At 41.8% G+C, this 24,583-nt stretch overlaps 1 protein-coding gene across 4 annotated transcripts; it reads left to right on the top strand.

Annotated features, from left to right (window-relative positions):
• Nucleotides 1-1,021: 1,021 nt before the first annotated feature.
• thbs2a (thrombospondin 2a) lies at nt 1,022-24,487 on the top strand. 4 transcript variants are annotated; one of them, XM_042433796.1, is made up of 23 exons: nt 1,022-1,208; nt 2,791-2,862; nt 3,143-3,696; nt 4,178-4,262; nt 6,661-6,860; nt 8,665-8,805; nt 8,893-8,986; nt 9,396-9,566; nt 10,394-10,570; nt 10,888-11,061; nt 11,803-11,930; nt 12,038-12,190; nt 14,367-14,585; nt 14,708-14,815; nt 14,912-15,071; nt 15,210-15,328; nt 15,416-15,650; nt 17,432-17,659; nt 17,779-18,050; nt 18,135-18,232; nt 18,568-18,707; nt 22,800-22,830; nt 23,189-24,487. In XM_042433796.1, the coding sequence occupies exons 2-23, from the start codon at nt 2,796-2,798 to the stop codon at nt 23,190-23,192; spliced, it is 3,558 nt and encodes a 1,185-aa protein (XP_042289730.1). In that variant the 5' UTR covers nt 1,022-1,208; nt 2,791-2,795; the 3' UTR covers nt 23,193-24,487. The 4 variants fall into 4 exon arrangements, with proteins under 4 accessions (XP_042289730.1, XP_042289729.1, XP_042289727.1 ...); XM_042433795.1 differs by lacking the exon at nt 1,022-1,208 and adding an exon at nt 2,010-2,062; XM_042433793.1 differs by lacking the exon at nt 1,022-1,208 and adding an exon at nt 2,099-2,377.
• The last annotated feature ends 96 nt before the right edge of the window (nt 24,488-24,583 follow it).

The following is a 24,583-nucleotide window of genomic DNA, read 5'->3' as shown; positions in this document are numbered from 1 at the left end:
AACACTGTTGTGATTTACAGAGGATGTGAGATTTGCATGTTACATGTGTCACTCTCTCCAGTTCTCAGTAGTTTAAACATTTCAGGTGCCAGATTTCCTCTTTGGATTGTGCTCCTGAGTCACACTGAAACATTTTTTGTTAAAAACACATAAACCTGGTGGTGAAGTCACAACTTGGAGAAGAGAGTTGGAAACTATAGTTGTTTATCAACCTAACTGACATCCATCACCTTCAGTTCATGACTCCTCCAGATCTCTGGTGTTTGTAGCATTAATAGAGGAATCCAGGTTTATGTGTGGATCTCTGCTGCGTACTAGGCAAGCATTGGCTCGTGGTGTTGTATGAATGACCAAGACAGTTTTCAAAAAAATATCTCAAGGAAAAAGATGGAAACGTGGACTCCAAATTTTCTGTTTTTGGTTAAGATTTTGGAGCAATGTGTTCTTGATGTTTCCCTCTGGCACAGTTTGGTCTAAACAAGTCTGTCACGGATTTGTTGCCACTTTTTATTCTTCTCTCCTCATTTGTAAATAGTACATGACTTTGATCGGATGAAACTACTTTACACTTTCACTTCCACTTAGTTGATCTGCTGTGTTTGCACCTTTTTAAATTGAAAACTGACTACTAAACCCATTTTCCCCCAGTGAAGTGATGTCAAGGTTGCACAGTTTACCTCACATTTCAACTATTTTCCATTCTTCTAAAGCCTCATTAGTTAGTACTACTGGGTAAATGCTGACAGTGATTACATTCTTAGAATTAGAGTTATTGTGTAAAAAGTCTGCTTTTAATCATCTAAAAGTAGTATTAAATGTGTCATTTGTAATTTGAGTATGTATCCAGCAAAAGGTTACAATCAGGTCCTATGACACTCAAAAACTGATGATTTCTTTTCTTCCATAACCAATGCTATAACTTTGATGATTAATGATTTGAAGGGAACATATTGAAACAGATTTAAACATATTTAGAGAAACTACAGCTGACAGATGCACTAACACGTCTAATGAGTGCAAGTCTGTGGAGTATTTCAAGTTTTTCCACCCCTGACAGCATTAATCTGATGTTCTCTGGTCCCTGCAGAATGCTTTTATCATCAGCGGGCATCGTTATATTCTCGTATGTCTAACTAACTGTTCACTACTGTTTCTAATTTCTGTCAGGCTAATGAATCCATGTTGCTGAGAGGCATTCACCCAATTTGGTAAGAAACTGTCTGTTCCTCACCCCCTTTTTTTCCTCTAAATGGAATGCACATTTCCAATTGACGCAAACCAACCCCGAGACGTATCCTATTGGTACATAAAGGCCTATCCGCATCCAGTCCCTCAACATGGGCTCCAAGAATGAGACGTTGTATCAGCTTTTCTTTCTCTGACACCAAAGAGGGAAACCTTGGCAAAAATCTGACAATCTCCAGACGCAAGACACTGCTTGCCAGCAAAGTGGAAGCATCCAAAGTATCTATTGTATTAGGGGTCATTTTCATGTTTTTTTTTTTCTTTCTCACATTGCTGACATAGCTGAGATTCTCACTTTGAGTTATTTATATTTTGTGAGTTTTGAATTATATCACTTTTTTGGTCAAATTGCAGTCACCCACATATTTTGAAAGTTCTACTTTATGCTTGTGTAGTTATTTCTTGAAAGATCACCTATAATATCCAAGAAAGTGAACAACAGCTTTGCCAGAAGAGGGGTGAAAGTGCTGTTTTACACCCCATAAATTTCTGAATTTATCATAATTCTGCTGGTATTAATTTTATGAGTGTAGATAATAAAGTGCACCTACTAGTAGTGCAGCAAAGTATTTAACTTTTTGGTTATGGTTTCTTCAACACTCTGTCACTCCAGAGAGTAGAACAGCCTGCTTCCCTCCACCTCTCTCCTTAGTGAAAGTGAATTAGCTCCAGACACACATAGGAGGGTGGCTCTGATAGGGGAGGGGATGGTGGGCATCACGGTGAGGGGAGAGAGGGGGAGAGGGAGGGGTCTCACACCCACCCCCATACCAACCTCTGTGTGTGAGCACGGATAAGAAAATTACGCCATCGGAAGGTAATTATGTAACTCCGTCTCTTAACAACCGGCCCCAAACGGTTCATACCCCAAAAGATTTGATTGACAGGCTCTCTGCGAGCCTCTATATAAGAGGAGGGAGGTGAGTGGCTCAGTCACTGTTGTGCCTCCAGTCCCTCAGTCTGTGGATGTAGTCAACCAAAGTGGACTTTACGCTTTTACGCACGAGCTTACAGGAGATACCACTAACCATTCATTTGACCATCGGTCAAATAAGTTGCATTTTTTCGACTTTTCTTCATTTCCTTGTTGCCGGATATCTGACTGCATTAAAAACTAAAACTGCATTGTCAGGTAAGTTGAATGAACGGCGCATTGGGCTATTTATCGTCGAACTTTTTCAGCGTTTGGAGATAGAATAAGGTGTGAGTCAAATTTAACACATCTGGTAGTCAAGTAATGAAAACAGTAAAAAGATGAAGCTGAAAAGATGATGGCGATATCATTCCTTAACAGAAAGTTATTAGACCACAATACAAAGTCTGCAGGCTTTGTGGTGCCTGGCTGCAAATGATTTATAGTCACGGCTGTACGCCGGATTTGATTTTCCTTTTAATTGTGGCATAATTAGATCATTTTCCCCCCTAAATCGTCCCATGAGAGGCTCAAGTGCAAAGTCAACATTTGAGATGGCCTCAGGATGTCGAAAAAAGACAAAAGTCTGAGACAGAAACTAATGAAAATGATTTCTTTTGTGTGTTTTGAAGGAGATATGATACTCAGGAGAAGTCTCTACTTGCTGCTCTTATCATTTCATTTCCTCCACGCAGTACCTCAAGGTAAGTAAAAACATGTTCACCTTTATATGATTATAGTGGCTAAAAAAAATATTATTATATGATAACTGAAATAAGCTCAATGCAACACCTGCGACTGATTTTAGGTGTAATTAGACATTTCAGTGAAATTTTAAAGGGAGAAAAAGTGAAATTGAAGACTAAACCCTCCAGAAATGTTGTCATTAGTTTGGGACTCAATTTTTTAAAAATCTTATCAGCTCTTCTTTTCTTCCAAAGTAACTGTCCATTTGCATCCTTTCTTTTCTTGTGTGATCTGTAGATGGTGAGCAGGAGGATGAGACATCATTTGACCTGTTTGAAATCAGCCACATCTCACGCAGGACTCTGGGAGCCAAACAGTTCAGGGGCCAAAACTCAGATGCCCCTGCCTACCGTTTCATCCGCTTCGACCACCTGCCCCCAGTGAGACCCCCTGTACTAAAACAAATACTGCGACAGATCCAAAACAATGAGGGCTTTGTGTTTGTGGCCAGCATACGCCAGGACCGTGCCTCACGGGGCACCCTGATTGGTTTGGAGAGCTCTGATGGCCGGCGGCAGTTCGAGATTGTGTCCAACGGACGGGCCAACACTCTGGATCTGGTGTACTGGGTGGACGGCTCACAGAACGTAGTTTCATTCGAGGATGTTGACTTGTCTGACTCACAGTGGAAGAATATCACTCTTCATGTTCATGGGGAAAATGCAAATCTGTATGTGGGCTGCAGCCTGATAGACAGCTTCATCCTGGATGAGCCTTTCTATGAGCACCTGCAGGCTGAGGGAAGCCGCATGTATGTTGCAAAGGGATCCATCCGCGAGAACCACTTCAGGGTAAGACTGAGACTATGGCTTTTTGGTAGCTAGACTAGGATTTCAGAAGATCTAGGAGCATTAGGTGCCTCTCTCAGCCGTGCTGGGTGAAACACGTTAAAAGGCCCCTGCAGTTTTTTGTCACGTCTCATAAGTTTTAGGAAACAAAACTGTGGTTTTACCTAGGCTTATAATAAAAGCTCATTTTAAACAACAGTTTCCTGAAGTTGAGTGGCTCAGTGTTGCCTTTGAGTGGAGAGGACTCCAAATATAGACTCCAAATTGCCCGTTGTGTGTAAAACTGAGTGTGAATGTGTGTGAAAAGGTCAAGAATGAACTTCCAGGCTCAAGTTTGAGTGTGTTTGTGTGTAAGCTGTGCCAGACTGATACTCAGTGCATGCTTGAATTGTATAAAAAATGGATACCCCTGAAATAATGTAGCCAAAAACATATCAGAAACTGTAACCACAGTGATAAAGATGAGTCTCTTCTCATCTAACAGGGCCTTCTGCAGAATGTGCGTTTCATCTTTGACACCACAGTAGAAGATGTCCTCCTGAGCAAAGACTGTGAGGTCACCAAGCAAGGTAAGAGTTGGATTTTTTGTGTTTAAACCAGCATTCACCCCAATGTTCCAACCATATTCCATCTGTGGGAACCATTTCTATTAATGTGACTTTTATAACCCAAAAGATGAGTCAAAATAATTGTATTTGCAAACTGTTTCAAGCCCTGCAGATGTGATTGGGAAACTCCCTCACACGCAAGCCTCTAAAGCACAGTATCTGTGTTTTGTTAAGTAGGCCTATCAACCACAGCAACTTTCCAGACCAAACAGTTCAGCATTCTCAGTTGAGTCACTTCGTATAAATTCAACTCAATGGTCGTTTTTTTTTCTTCTTTTTTTTCTTTTTTTTGAAGTGGTCCATAAGCTTGCAGATTTGATATGTGGCAAAATCTCCCAGCATTACTTCATGTTTACGGAAACAGCAGTGTCGACGCAGTGACTTGAGGTCGCGCAGTGTGCGTGGTGCACAAAAGGAGATACAGATGCTTACATTTATTTCCATTGGCAGTGGATTCGGGATAATGTGCTGGGAAAGAAAATAGAAAAGAGAAAATGAATGCTATACTGCAGAGCAGGGAGCTTCCACTTCCAGCTGCACACACACACACACACACACACATACATAGTGAAGTCATGAATTGGCTGATTGGGTTGCTTTTCTCAGCTGAAGCTTTGCTCACATGAGGAATAGTACCTCATGATCCTCAGTGGGGCTCACACGAAGAGCGGCTGCGAATAAAAAGAATAAATATGTAGATAATCATCCTTTTTTCAGTAAAGATAAAGGTCACCAGATCTGGAAACAGCGTCTTTAGTTCACTGTGACAAAGCAAATCCATATGAGGTGTTTGTGCATGATAGAGCAGCTGTTGCATCTCTGTTGCCACAAGCAGTGTTGAATTCCAGCTGAATGAGTTTATTTGTTTAACAAATGTCATCAAGGCCTGGAAGTTTTCTCCTTGCTGGCTGGTACCAGTCAAGGTTCTGCACTGGTAGCAATTTTAATGCCAAAAGACACTCATAAACCCACACAAACCGCGCTCATAAAAACTGTCATGTTGGACATTAATGAGGAGTATTAAAGCTACCCAACCTTTTGCTCTCTTTTTTAATTCTTTCCTCTATCTGCTTTTTAAAAAATAGCACACGTCTATCACGAGGGAAAAGAATGTGTAAATACTTTCACAGACAAGCAAGCGCGCGTTCACATGCACACACAGCGTGAAGCCCTCCTGAGATTTGAATGAATCCAGCAGACTGAAAGGGAAAGAAAACACAGCGCTGGCTAGGAGTGGGATATCATTGGGCAATTTGGATGACTTCTTGATTTAGAGTCCCCAGTCTGCTATTAATCTTCACCAATTTACATAGCAAGATCCAAACCAGTTGCAGATATGTGCTGTGCTCTGGCTGAATGACAGACATTCCATGGAGCTTTGATATGTGACTTGTGTATTTGTTTTCCTCAACCACACATTCATAAAAGGTTATCATGCCCAAATTGCTATTCGATGGTTGGAGTGAAAGGGAAAAATAAAGGAGAAAATTGAGGGAACATGAAAGAATGGATGCTCAATCAAGATGTCCTGTCCTCCTCTGTGTTTGGGATCTTTTCCTGTCTTCACTGTGCAAAGATCACAGCTGGCAGACACGTTACTCTAGGCTAGACTTCCTGCTCCAGATTTGCAGATCATGCAAAAAACACTCAACATTTAGCTTATTAACACGCATCAAGCAACCCTCTAGTTGAAGATTATATTTCCTCTCACATTTCACTGAAGAGTGAGACAAGAAGAGAGGAGTCAGCAAACTTACAAATGATAAATGCTGTGACTCAAGGGGTTCTCAAACACTTTGGACTTTACTGTGTTGACATCTAGACAAGGGACTAAGGACTAAGGGATTAGAACTGTGAGCTTCACAGGCTCCTTGTAAATCCATCTGTGTTGTCACTCCAGTCTGTTAAGTTCATATTGGAAGTGTCCACTTATCTAAAAGGTCATTGCGATTTATGACGACGGTGTGGTTTTCTCATCACACCAAGAACACCCAGATTTCTGCTTTGAGCTCCCCAATGTCAGTCCCCCCCCCTCCTCCCCTGCGTCCACCCACGGCCAACCCTGCTGTCATCTCCAGTGGAAAGATTTACCGTCACCGTTTGAAACAGATAAATTGTTCAAATCAAACACTGCTGACGGAACATCTGTTTTCAGGAACACAATAAACATCATAATCACCACATTGTTGTGATCTTTCGGCCGGCTACAGGAAAACAGGAAATCGCTCAGTTCCCTGATCAGAGTCCTTGAGTTTCAATCATGATTTCTCTCAAATATGTTTTCCATCAGCAGTTTGCGTTGCTAACTCATTCGCTTGCTTGCTCATTCACCCTGGTGCCTCTCCTGTTTCTCCTCCAGATGATGCCAATATTGTGAGCGAGAGCACAGAAATTGTGGATGTGAGTCCCTCCATCACTACGAACATCATTGGTCAGAAGACAGATGAAGCGGGCACAGATATGTGTGAACGCTCCTGCGAGGAGCTTAGCACCATGTTACAGGAGCTCAACGGCCTCCGTGTAGTCGTCAGTAACCTTATTGAAGGCTTGCAAAAAGTGGTAAGTAGCAGAAGTGACAAATGTGTTACCCTGACTGATTCCCTCTTACGCAGTGTAAATCAACATAAACCTGACCTGAGTTGGTTTTAGACAAGCTACTGCCTGTTTTGTTTCTATTTTACAGGCCAATTTCAGTGATGAATGTGAAAAGCTGTTTTTGATTGAGGGTAGAAAATTAACATTTAAAAAAAACCATGACATTTTAGGAAAATAAATGATACAATCCTCAGTGCGGCAGCCAGGAGGTATGGGGTTTAAATTAGGTTACTAGGTAACCTACATTGGTTTGAAAGGAAACAGTAAGTAGCCACAGGGCTGTTTATAGAGTCGCATGTGATGGCTGAACCCCTTTGACTCCTGCTATCTGTGGCGGTGTGAGTCAGACAGATTTTATGACATGTTACATGTGGATATAGGAAGTGTTCCCCTGGCAGCGATGGGGTCCAGTCTAATGTCTGGCTGTGTTTAAACAGCCCATGTGTTTCCTCTGGGAGCCTCCCAGCAATAAGAGAGTCTGGGCATGAACCTTGGGAAAAAAAACGGCTGGGATGAGAAGGGTCCCTGAGGCTCTTCCAGATCGAGTGGTGTCTTAGATTCTAGTGCTGCACATTGCTACCTCCCTTTTCCAACAAACGGACCACCCCACCCCCCACCCCCCCACCCCCACCACCACCACCACCACACACACACACACACACACACACATACACACACACACACACACACAAAAAGAAGCTTTGGCAGTAGTTTATCGATCGACTGACAGCCCCCAAGTGTTCAGGAGTCCAGCCAGAAATCCCTGGGTCTCCAATCAGGTTGGAGATTATAATGTGTATAACTGAACAACACTTTTTCTGGAAACATTTTCTGGTTCTTTGAGCCTCTTTTCTCTCATAAGATGATCTGAGAGAAAGATTTCTTTAAAATATATGATGGTTTCTACTTCAGATTATCACTGGATAGGTACAGGTTGGCAGGATGCACATTTAAAGGGAAATTTCACCATGTTTTATGTGAATGTCCAATCAGTATTGGTGGTAAATGTAGTCAATTGAGGCAATAAATTCATCAGTGTTCATATTGACTGAGAAAGCTGACTTTTCCAGCCCGTTGAGCTGGCTCGTTGAGCATGCAAGACTCTGATGCCCAACTTGGACTCAGCCTCTCTCTGCTGCATTTCTTCGGCCATATGCTCTGGCTCGAATAAATACGACACTTTAAAATTTATTGCGAAGAGAAGGAAGAAGTTTTGTTTTGGAGCGGCATCTAGAGCACACCCTCTGGCTATCCAGAGGCAGAGACTAGAAATCCAAGCTGAAATAGCCTGTAGTTTTTCATTGCCCCCTACTACGTCACTGCACATGCCAAATGACGGCACTGGTGCTGGAAGAACAACAGATTTTGCAGCTGCGCCCCAGAAACACAGAGAACATCAGCAACAACTGCAGGAGTTTTTCATGCTATATCCTTAATTCAGATAGATAGAGATAAGGTTGAAAATTGGTGGAATGGTTCTCTAACCCTTAAATGTTATGATATGTACAGAGGCTAACTTTACTGGTTTTCAACTTAAGAAATCTTATTTCTACAGTTTATTTATTATTATATTATTTCTATTTCTACAGAGTAATATTAAAGTAAGTAGCAGTATTTCTACTTGAGCAGAGTGTCCTATTCTGCATTCCACCTGGTGAAAAGTAACTTCACATGTGCTCTCTTCGCTTAGTGGAATGCAGTGTACCCATTACCATGAGTGTGTCCTAATCATTTCTGACTGAAAACCTGTCTGCTGTTGTATGTTCAGACAGAGGAGAACACAGTCATGAAGGAGGTCCTTGGGAGGATGAAGAACTCAAAAGAGAAAAACATGTGCTGGCAGGACGGCCGACTGTTTGACGATAAGGAAGACTGGGTTGTGGACAGCTGCACCAAATGTACCTGCCAGGTAGAGCTGAGTCGTATGGAAATATGTACATATTTACTATACTATATGAATGACCCTGATATATCACTTAATATTCATTGATGGCAGGAGTCCAAGATAGTGTGTCACCAAATTACCTGCCCTCCAGTGGCCTGTGCCAGCCCCTCATTTGTGGACGGCGAGTGCTGCCCTGTGTGTATATGTAAGTAATCAGCACCTCCTATTATCCAATGCACTCACCATATAAAGGCAGTTATAAACACACATGCAGTTTTATGCATGCATGCTATTTTAAATTAATGGTGCAATATGCTGGAAAAACAATATACTACGCATATTAAAATTTAATACCACAGCTCTGTTGCAGCCAGTTTGTCTTTGTGAACGAACCACATATTTATTGGTCAAAGTATAAGGCACTCAAAATGGCTACTGTGGGTTTTTCAGATGAAGTCATGTGATAAACAGACAGACATAAAGAATAAAGACAGCGCAGTTATTGTCCTATTTCAGTACTTTTATTATTGTCTTTTAACAGTGAGTGGATATGGGAGTGTCTCTTATGCAGAATAAGATATAAAATAAAAACTTTGTGCTTCTAATTTTTCTAGCATTAGACAGCGAAGATGGCTGGTCCCCATGGTCAGAGTGGACAGAGTGCACAGTCACCTGCGGGACAGGAACTCAACAAAGGGGCAGGTCATGTGATGCAACCAGTAACCCCTGCACCGGACCTTCAATCCAGACCCGCAAGTGTAGCCTGGGCAAATGTGACAGCCGTGGTGAGAATATTTTCTTAAGTAATTTATCTCCAGTAGTAACCGCCTCATGCTGTGATACTATCATGATCAAAGTATGTGTGTGCTATTGCCACAGCTACACACTAATCAAAGACAAACAACAGTATGACATATGGGAGGGAGGAACGTGATGGAAATGTGGAAAAAACTCAGCACTGAGTTAAATATCAGATGAGATCCTCCTCAGTGCAAAGGACTGGGTTCACACCTCCATAAATCTGTTGAAAATGGATCCATCTGAGTGAGGTTGAATCCGAGTGAAGAGTTGGATCGCATGCTTAGCTTGCAGGGTGTGCCCAGTCGCAGTTAATTCCAAATAAATCACTGGCTAAGAGGGTGTTCCACAGTGCAATGACTCACTGCCTCCTGCCATGCAAAAATATAAAATATTAATGAATTAGACTATTAGACATACTAAATATGAGGTGGGGTGTCATGGGGTTTTGCTAGATTTGTGCTGGATGCCGAAACTGATGAATTGGGTGTTTGATAGTTTGTGGGATTAGCATCTGTTATTGCTTGCAGCTAACATTACATTGCATCTGTGTGAGTGACTGAATCAGTCTAACCAATGGAGGATAGTTTACACACAATGACATAAATACTGGCGCAATCATCTTAGAACATCTTTGAAACTGAGCCATTGTCACCAACATTGCATAATATTTACTTGTAGAAAATGTGTTGGCCATTTTTTTTTACATTCGCAGATTAAACATGTCTGTTACTATTTGACTGAATGACAATCTAGAGGATAACACATGACATGTGTGTTTTGGTGATCTTTGCCCGATGTCTTTGATGCTCAGTTCGCCAGGATGGAGGGTGGAGCTTGTGGTCACCGTGGTCGTCTTGCTCGGTGACCTGTGGAGAGGGACAGATTACCAGAATACGACACTGCAACGCCCCCGTGCCGCAACTGGGGGGAAAAGACTGTGAGGGAAGTGGGAGAGAGACTCAGCGCTGCACTGCGAATCCTTGTCCCAGTGAGTATTTCGGCCCACAAGGGGACCACTCAAAAACAGCTTCTCCATTACAGCAGCGTCTGTGTCAAACAACCAGACATCCTCGTGCCTCATGGCTCCCCTGAGGCAACATTCCCCACTGGCCTCCTGTCTGTCTTTCAGGAAATGTTGACCCAAATCAGCTCAGTATGTTTTCTCTTGTAGTATTAAGTTCCATGCTTCTGACTCTGGCTGCTCTTCAGAATTAGGACTTTTAGTTAAGAGTTGAAATCTTTGAAATAGAGCTATATTTCAGATATTGTTCAGGTATGTATACTAAACCTCTGTCTTGTTTTTAGTTGATGGGGGTTGGGGTCCTTGGTCTCCATGGGCAACCTGTTCAGTGACATGCGGAGGTGGAAGCAAAAGTCGGATGCGTGAGTGCAACAGCCCGCAACCTCAGTATGGCGGCAAGAAGTGTATCGGGAAGGCCAACGACAATGACAGCTGTAACAAAAAAGAATGTCCTATTGGTGAGTAACAGCCCCTCTACATTTTGTTTTTGCTCTAGTGATGGTAGTGTTGGTCTGTCTGTTGGTCCACCACTTTGGTCCAGACTGAAATATTTAAACAAATATGGGATGGATTGCCATGAAACAAACATTCAGGGTGTCCAGATGATGAAATATACCAAGTTTGGTGATCCCCTGACTTGTCCTCTAGATCCATAATCAGTGTGCGTGTTTAGTACTAATTAGCAAATGTTAGCACACTAACACACAAAACTAAGTTGGTGAACATAGTAGATTTATACCTGCTACACATCAGCATGTTGGTACTGGGATTTAGCATTTAGCTCTAAGCATCCCCTTTGCTTAAGTAGAATAGCATGGCTGACTATTTTGACTGAATGCAGGGCCTCACTGGGCAAGTAACAGGGTTACTGCTTCCGAAAAGAGATGTTGTTGAATTTTTTTTAATGTCATTTTTCAATGCTGTGAGCACCATGAACAGAATACAATTTAACTCTATCTTGTATCGGGTTGGTGGCAACAAATCCCAAAATATCTGCAATTGTAATTCGGGTGAACTAACCATTTGAAGTCTGTTCCAGTTGGTGGGAATTTATCTTGAAGCATCAAGTTGGATAAAGACCTTACATTACAAATGAAAGTTGAATCATTTGGAGACATACTTTACAGATATGTCAAGCAATGATCAACAAATCAATTTCCCTTGTTTGTATGAATTCTTATTGTCTAAATCCCTTGCAGATGGCTGTCTGTCTAACCCGTGCTTTGGGGGAGTGGATTGCAACAGTTCTCCAGATGGTTCCTGGGAGTGTGGCCCATGCCCTGCTGGTTTCCGTGGAAATGGTACCCACTGTGAGGACATTAATGAGGTAAAGATTCCTGTTTGTCTTAGCTGCACAAACCAGATGTATGTTTAAGATTTCATTCATGTAATTATTTGTTTGCATTTGCTGCTTCTTTTCTTTCCCTACTCCAGTGTGACATGGTGTCTGATGTTTGCTACAAAGTGGGTGGATCGCAGCGCTGCGTCAACACTGATCCAGGCTTCCACTGCCTGCCCTGTCCAAAGCGCTACAAGGGCACCCAACCTTTTGGTATGGGAGTGGAGGCTGCCAAGAAGAACAAACAGGTGAGTCAATACCAGCAACAGGCTGTTGATTGGATACTCCTGTAGCTTTCTCCAAAAGCAAGTGAGTATTTTCAAAAACAGTGCATTTTTGTCAGATCCAAATTTATGAATGATGGAAGCAACAGCTTGAGTGGTTTATCGGCCTCAATCTTGCAGGGTAGGTGTTTGCATAGTGTTGGAGGGGAGGCCCAGGGCCACCATATATGAATGTGAGACACCTTGACCCAGTATCAGCGAGCAGAGGGAGAGGGAAGAGAGTTGAGCAACTCTTAACAACAAACATATGTTACACATATCTGCCATTTTTATTGTAAGATCAGAGGCAGTTTCTCTATATTTTACTGTAGATACTAAATAGATCGGTGCTTTGATTCATGCAAAATGTTGTAAAACCTTTCACAACAATAGACTACTTTACCCCTCACACTGTTAACACTTCTTTCATGGTGCCCCACCCTGGACAGCACTGTCCAACACAGGAGTGCTGATGAGCCTGACCCAAGTCTTTAATTTCAAATAATCTGAGAAGCATACACCTGTTAAGAAAACTAGAAAGAAAGATATAGATGTTCACAAAGCATCTTTATTATTATGACTCTTATTATTATTTTTATTATTATGACTGTTATGACTGGTTCATATCAAAGAGGCACAGCTTAGGTCATGCATACTCTTATCAATCATGAAATCTGAATAAAAACATTTAATAAAAAAAATCAAAACTCATTAGGCAAATCATAGGCCCTTGAATGTACAAATATTTGTAACCTACTTTATCCAGTGACCACTTCTGAATGAAGGCTGACTATTCCATATAATCATATATCTCAGAAATAAATTGTGTGAAACAGAACAGAAGGCCAAATAAAAATAGGCAAAAAATAAATAAATAAATAAAAGGTAGGAAAATAAGTACCTGCAGTTAGTTCAGTTGGTGCGTGGAACCTTGCACATTTGGACACTTTTCAGAACTGTACTTTTACTGTCAGCTATCGTTTCTCTCTCTCTCTCTCTCTCTCTCTCCCTCTCTCTCGGGCACTTAGCTGGCTCAGAGGGAGGTTTTGAAAACACATTGTTTTGTGACATTGCCTTGAACCGCTAGCCTAATTTGACCCGACTTGCTAGCTAACTAGGTCAATGTGTGCATGCATCAAGTTCTAACATGCAAAAATTGCTCTGTGTTTATGTCTATGTGACTACGTCAGACTGCATATACAGTATGTGCACATCATGTTATTTTGTGCCATTTACTGACTTTATTCATTATTTCATATTTTATGAATGCACATATAGGCTACAGCATATGTTATATTAATCTTTATTAAAATGGGTCAACAGTTTTTCTTCCTAGGTTGCTAAGGAGCCCTTCTTGGCTCAAGATGATGCGAAGTGCACTGGCCTGGCTGTTTGTTTAAATAGTTAGAGACGCATGAAGTGCTTTGAGCAGGAGACAGACTTATCATTTCTGACAATCACATTACTAGGCCATGAAAGCATATAATCTTCATGTTGTAAGGAAATATGAAAGAAATTAAAGTCAGACAAATTTAAGCACCAATTTTTTATTAAAAAAATGTTTGGTGGAGTAAAGGGAAGTTGTACTACTTCCAACGTCTCTGATGTGGACCATTTTGTCACTCTTTGGCCTCTGCAGCTGTTTGTCTTTGATTTGATGCCCCAATTTCACTAATTGATTTGGGAAAAAGGGAATTGTCTCATCGCTGGCATTAGAGGGCTCCATTTCACAGTTTTGATCAAAGGCATTTTCTCCCTGTCACTTTCTGCTCTATGAGCTCATGGAGTGGCATCCAAACTGGAGTTGCGTTCATCCTCTGGTAATGAGTGGCAGCTGTGAATACCTTGTGCTGCAGTAAAGGGGCAATAGTGGGTCATTGTGGGATGTTTGATGCATTAAGTGGGATTTTGTGAAATCAACTGTGCCCAGAAGTGCCCCACACTAAGGCTTTGACCAAAATCTCTCCTTTAACCATCCACCTCTATCTGAAGTTGTCCTGTAGTTTGGAGGGGCATTCAAGAAAGTACTGACAACAAAATCGAAACCACTTAAAAAAGACAGGACCAGGACACAGAGGGCCATCTTTTTCCTAATTTTGGAAGATCACATTAGTTAGTGGCAAATCTCATAATACAGTTCCATTTTCCCTCATTTCTCCAGGTGTGCGAGCCAGAGAACCCATGCAAGGACAAGACACACAACTGTCACAAATTTGCCGAATGCATCTACATCAGCCACTTCAGTGACCCAATGTACAAGTGTGAGTGTAGGACTGGTTACGCTGGAGATGGCTTCATTTGTGGAGAAGACTCAGACTTGGACGGCTGGCCTAATCAGAACCTTGTGTGTGGCGCCAACGCCACCTATCACTGCAGGAAGGTATTTAATTGAAATATTTGTCACCTTCCTTCTGTCATTAATGGAGAACAACGTGCTAACCAGTCTGTAGCAATTATGTGATGAAGTTACCTGTAAAACTGATGAACTTCCCACTATTTCAGGACAACTGCCCCAGTCTGCCCAACTCTGGACAAGAAGACTTTGACAAAGATGGTCAAGGAGATGCTTGTGACAAGGATGACGACAATGATGGAATTCTAGATGAGAGGGTACGAGAGTTTTTAACACGTTTGTATTCATCATCATCACATTCACGATGATCAGTGGCGGTCAATTCTCTAACAGACATGTACTCTATACCATAGGACAACTGTCCCCTCCTTTACAATCCTCGTCAGTTTGACTTTGACAAGGATGAAGTTGGCGACCGCTGTGACAACTGTCCCTATGAGCACAACCCTGCTCAAATTGACACCGACAACAATGGAGAAGGGGACGCCTGCGCAGTGGACATTGATGGAGATGGTAAAATAATTACATCTTAGCAAAGCCTAAACAAATATATATCAAATATTGTAATCAGTCCATTCAAAGTAGTTATTGATTATATCTTCTACCTTAAACTATCAAGCAAATGTCATCACCTACCCTTGTCTTTCTCAGACATTCTGAATGAGAGTGACAACTGCCCGTATGTGTACAACACTGACCAGAAGGACACTGACATGGATGGAGTTGGTGACCATTGTGACAACTGTCCACTGCTGCACAACCCTGACCAGGTACTGTAACACACCGTATACAATATAATCACATGCCATAGTACTATAGATGGTACAGGACATGTTTAACCTGTATTTATCCAACAGACTGATGTAGACAATGACCTGGTCGGAGATCAGTGTGACAATAACCAGGACATCGATGAAGACGGACATCAGAACAACCTGGACAACTGTCCCTACGTGGCAAATGCCAACCAGGCCGACCATGACAAGGATGGCAAAGGAGATGCATGTGACTATGATGATGATAATGATGGCATACCTGATGACAAGGACAACTGCAGACTGACACCCAACGAAGATCAGGTGGACTCTGATGGTGAGGATGGAAGATTTTAAAGGGGTTAATTGTTGCAGGGTGGGTGGCTGCTCATTTTTACCAAGTGCTCAGTCCAAAATGCAGGAATGTAAAACAATACATTTGTCTAATATATTGTCTACAAAAAAAGAACAAACCAATGCAAAGGGGACTAACTTTTAATATTCAATTACAAGTGTTAACTAGTGTTAACATTTGCATGAGTTAAGGTAATTAATTTAAAATATTCTCAGGATAAGATTATTGAGCAGTATTTATGTTAATTTTGCTTTGTGCGTTCTAGACTATCTAACTAGGCAGCCGGACAACAACAAAGCTATGAATAAACCAATAATTTTGTAGCTAGATGAATTACTTGTTGCTTATGTTGACCAAGCTTAGATCAGTTATACATTTTCAAAATTTTATAGAACAGTTTGCCATCCATACATTGCACTTTTAATATTTAATGCTAAAGGCTTGAACAGGTTTGATGCAGCTATTATTTGTGGCTGGCCAATTTTAAATGCAATGTTTATGGAAAACCTCAAAATTTTGTAGTCTATGATGATTGTCACATGTACGTAAGTTTTCAGTCAAAAGATAAAACAGTAAGTACACAAACATTTTGTTGCTTTCTTGTAAATATTTTAAGTTTTACATGGGTTTTATGTAATGTAGTAATGATATGCTACCTAAACGCATATTACTGTATTACATAAAACCTAGCAGCAGTTGACAAAATAATCTCATCACAAGGTCCAGTAGCTACTGGGAAGTTAAAGATTTCATCACACACAAATGGAGGTTGTTATAGAACTGTAGTTATCCAAATTTTAATGACTTTAAAGACTTCTCACCCATGTTGGCTAAAAAGTTTGGATTGATTGATAATTACTAATTTAATGACAATTTAATCAACATTAATTCATTACAATTATTTAATTAATACCATTAAAATCACCACTGCCTGCACACAACAATAATTTGGACTCCATGCACACAGTGATGTTCACAGTTTGCTTCAGTTCTCCCAGATATCTTCACAGTTAGCAATTAGTGCAGTTACAGCAGGTGTGAAATGCAGTGGCTGTGGAAAGAGTCAAGCACTGTGTTGGCATGGGTGATGTCATTCTGCATGACTTCAGCGAGCAGCCCAAGAGGGCACAGGCCAGGCTGTGAAGTTTTTATTTCCTTCAGGCTTTGCTCTTGATTAATCCGCAGTGCCCAATTTGAGCAGGGTTACCTGGAGTTTGTACAGCTGCCTGTAACTGGAAACAGACGGTGAAGGAGGAAGGCCCTGGACGCTGGCGCTCTCATGCTCTTCACAGCTCGTCAGATCGTGTTTATTTGATGGAATCATTTTAGCCCCTTGTGCAATAACAAAGATGATGACAGAAAGCAGCTAGCTACTTCCACGCAGTGGCCTTCATTAGCCACTGGCGTCCTTTCCTCTGTGTGCTCCTGGCTTACAGTGTGGCTCTAATAGATTTCAGGCTTCAGACAGTTACAAGTATCAATGGAAGTTGTCACAGCATGAAAAGATGGCTGATTTGGCTCAGTTGATTTGGCAAAGGTATTAAAGTTAGTTTGTTGGGAGGAATTGCTATTTTTCCATTCATTTTTAATACAAACTTGGAAGAGTTCCTCACGCCCACTGCAGTGGGAGTATTATGACACTCATATTAGCTGCCATAGAGATTTTTGTAAACTATAGAAAAATAGGAAAAAATTCTAGTATATATTATGCACGTCTAATTTAAATTAGGTCAGACTTATTTATTTGATGTCTTTTGTAACAGGCGATGGAAGAGGTGATGCCTGCAAAGACGACTTTGACAACGACAATATCCCGGATATTATTGATGTGTGTCCAGAGAACAATGCCATCAGTTTCACAGACTTCAGGAAGTTCCAGATGGTCCACTTGGATCCTAAGGGAACCACTCAAATTGATCCCAACTGGGTGGTCAGACACCAGGGCAAAGAGCTTGTTCAGACTGCCAACTCTGACCCAGGCATTGCAGTAGGTGAGTAACACATCTGTACTTGCTAACAATTTATTGTTGTTTTACTGCTCTAAAAATGATCCATTTTGACTAAAAAGAGTCCTAACATTAAGCATCATCCAACTCTTGCACCATCACAGGCTTTGATGAGTTCAATGCTGTGGACTTCAGTGGCACAATGTATGTGAACACAGACAGAGATGATGACTATGCAGGCTTTGTGTTCGGCTACCAGTCAAGTGGGCGCTTTTACGTAGTGATGTGGAAGCAGATCACTCAGACTTACTGGGAGGACAAGCCCTCCAAGGCCTTTGGCATCTCTGGTGTTTCACTCAAAGTTGTCAACTCAACCACTGGCACTGGAGAAAACCTCAGGAATGCTCTGTGGCACACAGGCAACACTCCCGGGCAGGTGGGCTGAGGTCTAAATGCTATTTGGTCTGTATTAAAGGCTGTGACAGTATTTTTCATTAATGTTGTTAATGAATTTAAATAGGTGCGTACTCTGTGGCATGACCCCAAAAACATTGGATGGAAGGATTACACAGCTTACAGGTGGCATCTCATCCACAGACCAAAGACTGGTTTCATCAGGTAAGAAATAAAGTAGACAGTACATCAAAGAAAAACCCAACAGTCCATAGTAGTACAGTATATATTGTATGTATGATATGTAATCACTCAAATTCCAAAGAAAAAGAGGCAAATAGTGAGAACATGGAGAAACAAACAAAAGAAAGAAGTTTATCAAAGTGCTAAATGAATCATATAATAATCGCTTAAATAATCTAATTTAAGTGAAATGTTGGTTTAGCCATAGACCCCTATTTCTGTGACTATTTTCTTTTGCCCACCACTGAACTACAGTATACATAAGTGCTATAATGTGAACACAGTAAGAGCTAAAATGTTTGTCATGTTATTTGCAGGGTTGTGGTCTATGAAGGTAAACAGATCATGGCTGACTCAGGACCAGTTTATGACAAGACATTTGCTGGAGGAAGGTTAGGTTTGTTTGTCTTCTCGCAAGAGCTGGTCTTCTTCTCCGACCTCAAGTATGAGTGCAGAGGTTAGTAGAAACACTTTCAAATTCTTAAAATTTATAACCATAACTGTTTTGCAATTGAAAAAATGGTGTGTGTCTATATGTGTGTGGGTATGCAGAAATAGAAGCTTAGAAAACTACTACATGCAACACCTAAGAGATTTACACTTGTGTGCTAAACATCAATTAAACAACAACGAAACAAAAGTACACCTGACTTTTTAGAGTAACCCAACATTAAAAATATTGGAGTAATTGCAACCGGGTCAAAGGAAAGTGTACTGGATAATGTTTTTACAACTGTCAGATGCTATATTACTTAGGTGACTTGCGTCACCTTGTAATTCCCACTGTTGTCTGTGTGAATGAGCTGTTAATTGCACAATTAATTCCTTAGTGTTGAATTTGCCATATGAATGAGGTTTAATTATAAATCAGGGCATGATAAACTTTCTTTATGGGGTTGACAAACTTCCTTTAATTTCTAATCTTTTGTTTCCTGAGCCAGAAAAAACACAGTTAGACATGCCAACATGTCATATAACAACTCCTAACAGAAATATCCGCTTATACATCAAGTGCATAAACAAAGACTTACTGTAAATGCATGTGATGTAAAAGTGGTATTGCCATATTACATATTTCACAAGCAAGGACCACACCATCAACACGATGCATTCAAAAGATTTATTAATGAAAAATGATTGGTGTGCAAGGCTTGAAACTTTCTTGTAGTTCCCCCGTTTGCTGTCTGCGTTCTGGGGGAAGTTTCGGCCGGGAATCCACTGTAGCACCCGGGTGTGACGGACCCCCTAAACCTCCAGTTACTTAAGACAAGACTGAGCGGATCTGAGATCTTTGAGATCTGAACAGATGTAGCGGTGATGCGGTAAACTTTGATGGTATGTGTTTTGATGGCCATCATGGAATGGGTGTAGGTAACAAAACAGGTCATGGTGATGAGATTGGATGACAGGAAGGTTATGTTATACTGGTCATGAAATTAACGGAAACTCTTCCAAGCTGTCCAGTAGGACAAGAGGGTTGAGGGTGATAGGCTGTTGATGATAAAGTTCTGGGAATCAACAAGGTATTAGGGCAGGATTTACAGGTTGAATGTCAGTGCCCAATATGGAGGAACCGGTGTTGGGTGGGTATCTGCATGAGGTGCCAAGCTTCTGAACTTCTGGAATGAGAAACGGGAAAGAGAGTCAGCAATGGCACTGGAGTGACCGGGAACATGAGTTGCGTGGAGAACGAATCGATGTGTCACCAAGTGCCAGATTAGGCGGTGTATAAACAGTATGTTGGAGCATCCTTTGTTGATTATGTCTATGATTGCAAAGTTGTAGACCCCCCAGGGCCCCACAGAATGGCTGTGGCTATTATGAGGTATATTTCCGAAAGAGCAGAGGAAGCAATCTGGCATTCACTTGAGCTCTGGGGGCTATTGTGCTGCAAACCATCTTCCATTGTAGAAACCCCCAAAACTAGCAGAAGAAGTGGCATTGGTGTACAGATGGATGTCGTGTGGATGAGTCAGTTGGTTGTTGTAGGAGAAGGTGATACCGTTCCGGTTTGTGGGAATGTTGAGCCACAGATAGAGTTTGACACAGCTTGAACTGTCCATGGAGGTAGAGTTCAAGAGTGATGGGACAGAAGAAGCAATTGATAGCAGGTGAGAGATAAAGGCTCAGCCTTGGGGAATGAGGCATAGGGTGAAGTTGAGGTGGCCTAGGAGGGAGAGAAGTTTGCATTTGGTGCAGCATGGGGTGAGGAGGAAGTTGGAGATCAGAAGGCTGATTTGGTTGAGTTTTTCAACTGGAAGTGAAGCCTGAAACAGATTTGTGTCAAGAGTGATTCTGAGGAACTCAAGGGATGTGGAGGGGCCCTTTGTTTTCTCTGCAGACAGTGGAACCCTGAGGTTGGAGAAAACTGATATCAGAGTGACCAGACTGGAAGCGGGTGTCAATGAGGGAGGAGAATTGATAAGCAAATCGTCCAAGAGATGGACAAGGAATGGCATAGTTGTTAGACAGGATCCAGCAAAGGGCTTCCGACAGGGTGTCGAAGAGTTTAGGGCTGCAACCACAGGTGAGCCTAAAAGCAAAGTAATATGCATCTTGCCAGGAGGAGAACTTTGAAGGCGCTGGTGATGTCCACTTTTGAGAGCCACGTCGCTTTCCCGGAGAGTTTGATGAGGGAGATGGCATGATTGATGGTGTTGTAGTGAGTAGTGAGCAGGAACAGGCTGGGTGAGACAGGCACCACATAAGGAGCAGTAAATTTCATTGTTGAGTATGCCCCAGTATGAGCCCTCATTGAATTGCTGAAGACTGTGGCTTCAGAAGTGGAAGTGATATCAGTAGAAACCACTGCCTCCAAAACGGAGGGCCAGATTAAGGATAATGGCCATGTAATCGTTCATTTCCCATTCCCATTCATTTCCATGCCAGGAGCCCCAGCTGTGGCAGGCTGATGTGAGTGCTGGATGAGGGCAGCTGGGGGTGCTGGCATCCCAGTGCCAAATGCCCCGGCTAGAGCAAGCTACTGTGGTTGCTGGAAGTGGGCGGCAGGGGGCACTGGAATCCCAGTACCAGGTTCACCTGCTAAGGCTGGCGTTTGTGATTGCTGGAGCTGGATGGTGAGAGGCACTGACATCCCGGTGTTGTTTGCCCTGGATTATGTTGGCTGCTGGTGCTGGTATTGAAAAACCTGATTGGAGGTGGAGGGCCCTGGTATTCCGGTGTTGGGTGTTCCATCTGAAGTAGGTTATTATGTTAAATATTGACAAGAGGTAGTTGGTGAAGCCCTGGTGTTTTTTGTTCTGGGTGATGACCCCCATCTGTTGGTACTCTTTCTGCTGTCTTTGAGCTGGAGGATATAGTTGAACTGTCCCTTTAATGGGGTTGCTGACATCACAGCTTGTTGTTGGAGTATGTGTGTTGACGTCACCTGGAAGAGAGCTGGTGTTGAAGGAGCGATGGGCACAAAAGGCTGACATGAGAGCATCGAAAAGCTTTGCTTTGTAGTCTGTTCGATGAAATGGAATTCCTTTATTTTTTAGTGTTCTTCGAAGAGTGGCAACAGTCCAGTCGGAAATTTCTGATGAAGGCTGGTCATCAGGGAATGATCCAGTTGCAGTGTCACCTCACTGGGGTGTGGTGACACTGCAACTGGCAACTGTGTTGTGAGGCCAGATTAGTTGGGATGATGACGGGAGGCTTGAGTTGTCCTTAGACGTGATGGAGTCGGAGAACGGCAGTGACAGCGATGGACTGTCCTTGAATTGCCTCGTCCTCTCTTTTCTGATGAGGGAGCTGGGCTGGGAGACACGGAGGATATGTCAGATGAATTATAGTCATCTTGTATGTTGAGGAAAGATGAGATGGAAGAGACTGCGTTGAAGCTTGCTGGACTCACGCACTTCCTGGGCGGCTCTTGGATTATGCCGCTTTCCATAATCCAAGAGCCGCCCGGTATCAGGCACGGAGGTGGTGGAGAAGTTTCTGCTTCTGTCGCTGGGTCTGCTAGCATGAGCTGATAGAAACTTTGGACATGGTTGTTCGAGTAAGTCATCGTCTGATGGGGATAGTGAGACGAAGTTCACACTCAAGGTAAGGTGAGTGGATGGATGATGTTGCCTGTAGGATAGAGGAGCAGCTCACTTTTCTGAGTGTGATCAAGGCGATGTTGTGTGATCTCGGTTCTGGTGCAGAATAGTAGAGCAAAAGAGGAGGAGAGGGGTAGGTGGGTATTTATAGGAATGCCGGAAGTGGCACAGTTGCGGTGTGGTCCTGCTCCTGAAACTCTGATAGATAGCTTCAATACATGAACATTACATATACATTATACATAAATATACAGACTTACCTATGTCTAAGTGCCTAGTCTTGGGATTGGTGGGTATTACCGGTACTAGTCATGTAGAATATTCTTGGTCCTTGTAAGCTTCAATGTGTGTTTATGTATATGTATGTGTCTGTGTGAATGTGATGTGAACACAAATATAGACATATGTGGATACATGTATATACATATATAAAAATATCAAAAACAGAGGGGTACAATGTGGGTAAAAATCTTTAAACCTTCAACATCTTTTTCAATACTCAGATAAGCCGGAGTTGCCAACAGTGTTCACAAGGTAATGATGAGGTGGTTATGTTTTGTATGTTGGCTGAAGCAAGAAAAAAGTGTCACGCTACGCTGTGTTTGTGCTTGTCAGCTTGCTCGTGTACAATGCCCCAGATGCATTGTGAAAGGCCTTGTGTGTTGTTCCAAGGTCCAGATCTTCTGTCCAGCGCTTAACAGTGGAAAATGAGCCTGCAGCCTTTTCACAATCACAGCTATTGAAGACACGCTTTTTTGATGCACACAATGCATATGTTGTTGCTGCACTTTGGCACTTTGATTGTGTGAATCTCGCTGAGTGTCCTAGTTTTGATTATAATTAGGATATAAATGTGGCGGTAATATAAGCTATTTTCTCAATCTTTCCACAGATAACTGAATCAAGTTGGATAGAAAAACATCAGAGAGACACAAAGACAAGAATCTCTCAAAGTAAACATCACGTCATCACTAAATCCATTTCAACGTAAATGAGACTTTCCATACTTTTCCGTGTTTTGCCTTGATCCACCCACTGGAGAGGAAACCATGGCCAATTTCAGTTTTCCTGGTGACTTGTGTACATTTCCCTTGCTGGGAAAGAAAAACGGATGAGAGTGGACGGGTTTTGAAAAGCCTCTGCAGAATATCTAATTATAACTAGTGTACTTATGTCTACATTTTTAAAGGATTCATTGTACAACCACTTACATGCTGTATGTGCTTTCCTACAGTTTTCTACTTTCTACAAATTGTAAATGACTCAGTTGTTCCTTATCTTTGATACATTGCTGTCCGCCGGCTCCATTTCATGGCTTCTGTCTTGCAGAACAACTAAACCTACAGTGTCTTACAAACATAAACTGTAACCAAAAACATTATCATTTAGCTGTCTCAAGTCCATAACTGTTTCTCCTCATTCTTTTCATCCTGAATGTGTTTTTCTATGGAGAAATTGAATGAACAATTTAAATAAGCCATTTTAGTAAGTGCCAAAGATGTTTATACTAAGTCTGTATTATAATTCCTTTTTGTAAATTATTTATGCTCTGCTTGTTGTTTGTTTGCATTTTTTGCTAGAGTTTGTAAATAATTATTTATTTGTTTACACTGACAAAACGCATGATTGAATATCACAAATGTCAAGATAACACATTATAGTATTGCAAGATTTTGTGTGTTATCATGCACTTCCCTTACTTGTTAGTTTACCAAATGAGTGTCATCTGACCTCCTCTTTCAGATAAACTGTAGTGCAAGGCTCTGGGAAGGATAAACATCAGCTGCTTTTAAAGCTTTAGTGCAGGAGTTTTGTTTCCCCCTTCTGGCAGTGAGAGTAATTACAAAAACACTGTCAACCATAGCCTACTCCGTCGCTACTGTTGCAGCTGTAAAATGATGGATAAATTACCGCAAGCGCCACACAACCCCGTGAATTGACTCGTTTCACTATCAGAATTTGATCCATTCGATCCAATAACATTTGGACAGTCTAGAAGAGCTGCACAATTCAATTAGTTATCCCCATTAGGTTAGACAGCTAACCGGAAGACAGCTGGCTCAGCCGGCTGAAGTATCCAGGTGCACATTCAAACAGCCAGTATGGGAATGTCCCTCCTGACATGAGATTTAAAAACTCTGTATACTTTGAAATACAGAGAGATTTATCTGGCCGTGATAGGCTTAATCAGCATTGTGTGAACTCGTTTGGCAAGGGCTTGAATGTAATAGACATTCATTTATGTGTAAAAGTTCCGCACTGCAGGTTTAAATATTCACATACATAA

The sequence above is a fragment of the Thunnus maccoyii genome, chromosome 14 (assembly GCF_910596095.1).
Source record: "Thunnus maccoyii chromosome 14, fThuMac1.1, whole genome shotgun sequence".
NCBI classification, from domain to species: Eukaryota; Metazoa; Chordata; class Actinopteri; order Scombriformes; family Scombridae; genus Thunnus; species Thunnus maccoyii.
This window is presented reverse-complemented; position numbering and strand designations above follow the sequence as displayed.

What these genes read in the sequence shown, in the direction of transcription:
- thbs2a (XM_042433796.1), top strand. Translation starts at nt 2,796, where the DNA reads ATGATACTCAGGAGAAGTCTCTACTTGCTGCTCTTATCATTTCATTTC. An exon ending in GCACCAAATGTACCTGCCAG is followed by an intron (nt 8,806 to 8,892) that starts GTAGAGCTGAGT and finishes CATTGATGGCAG; the next exon opens with GAGTCCAAGATAGTGTGTCA. An exon ending in ATGGAATTCTAGATGAGAGG is followed by an intron (nt 14,816 to 14,911) that starts GTACGAGAGTTT and finishes TCTATACCATAG; the next exon opens with GACAACTGTCCCCTCCTTTA.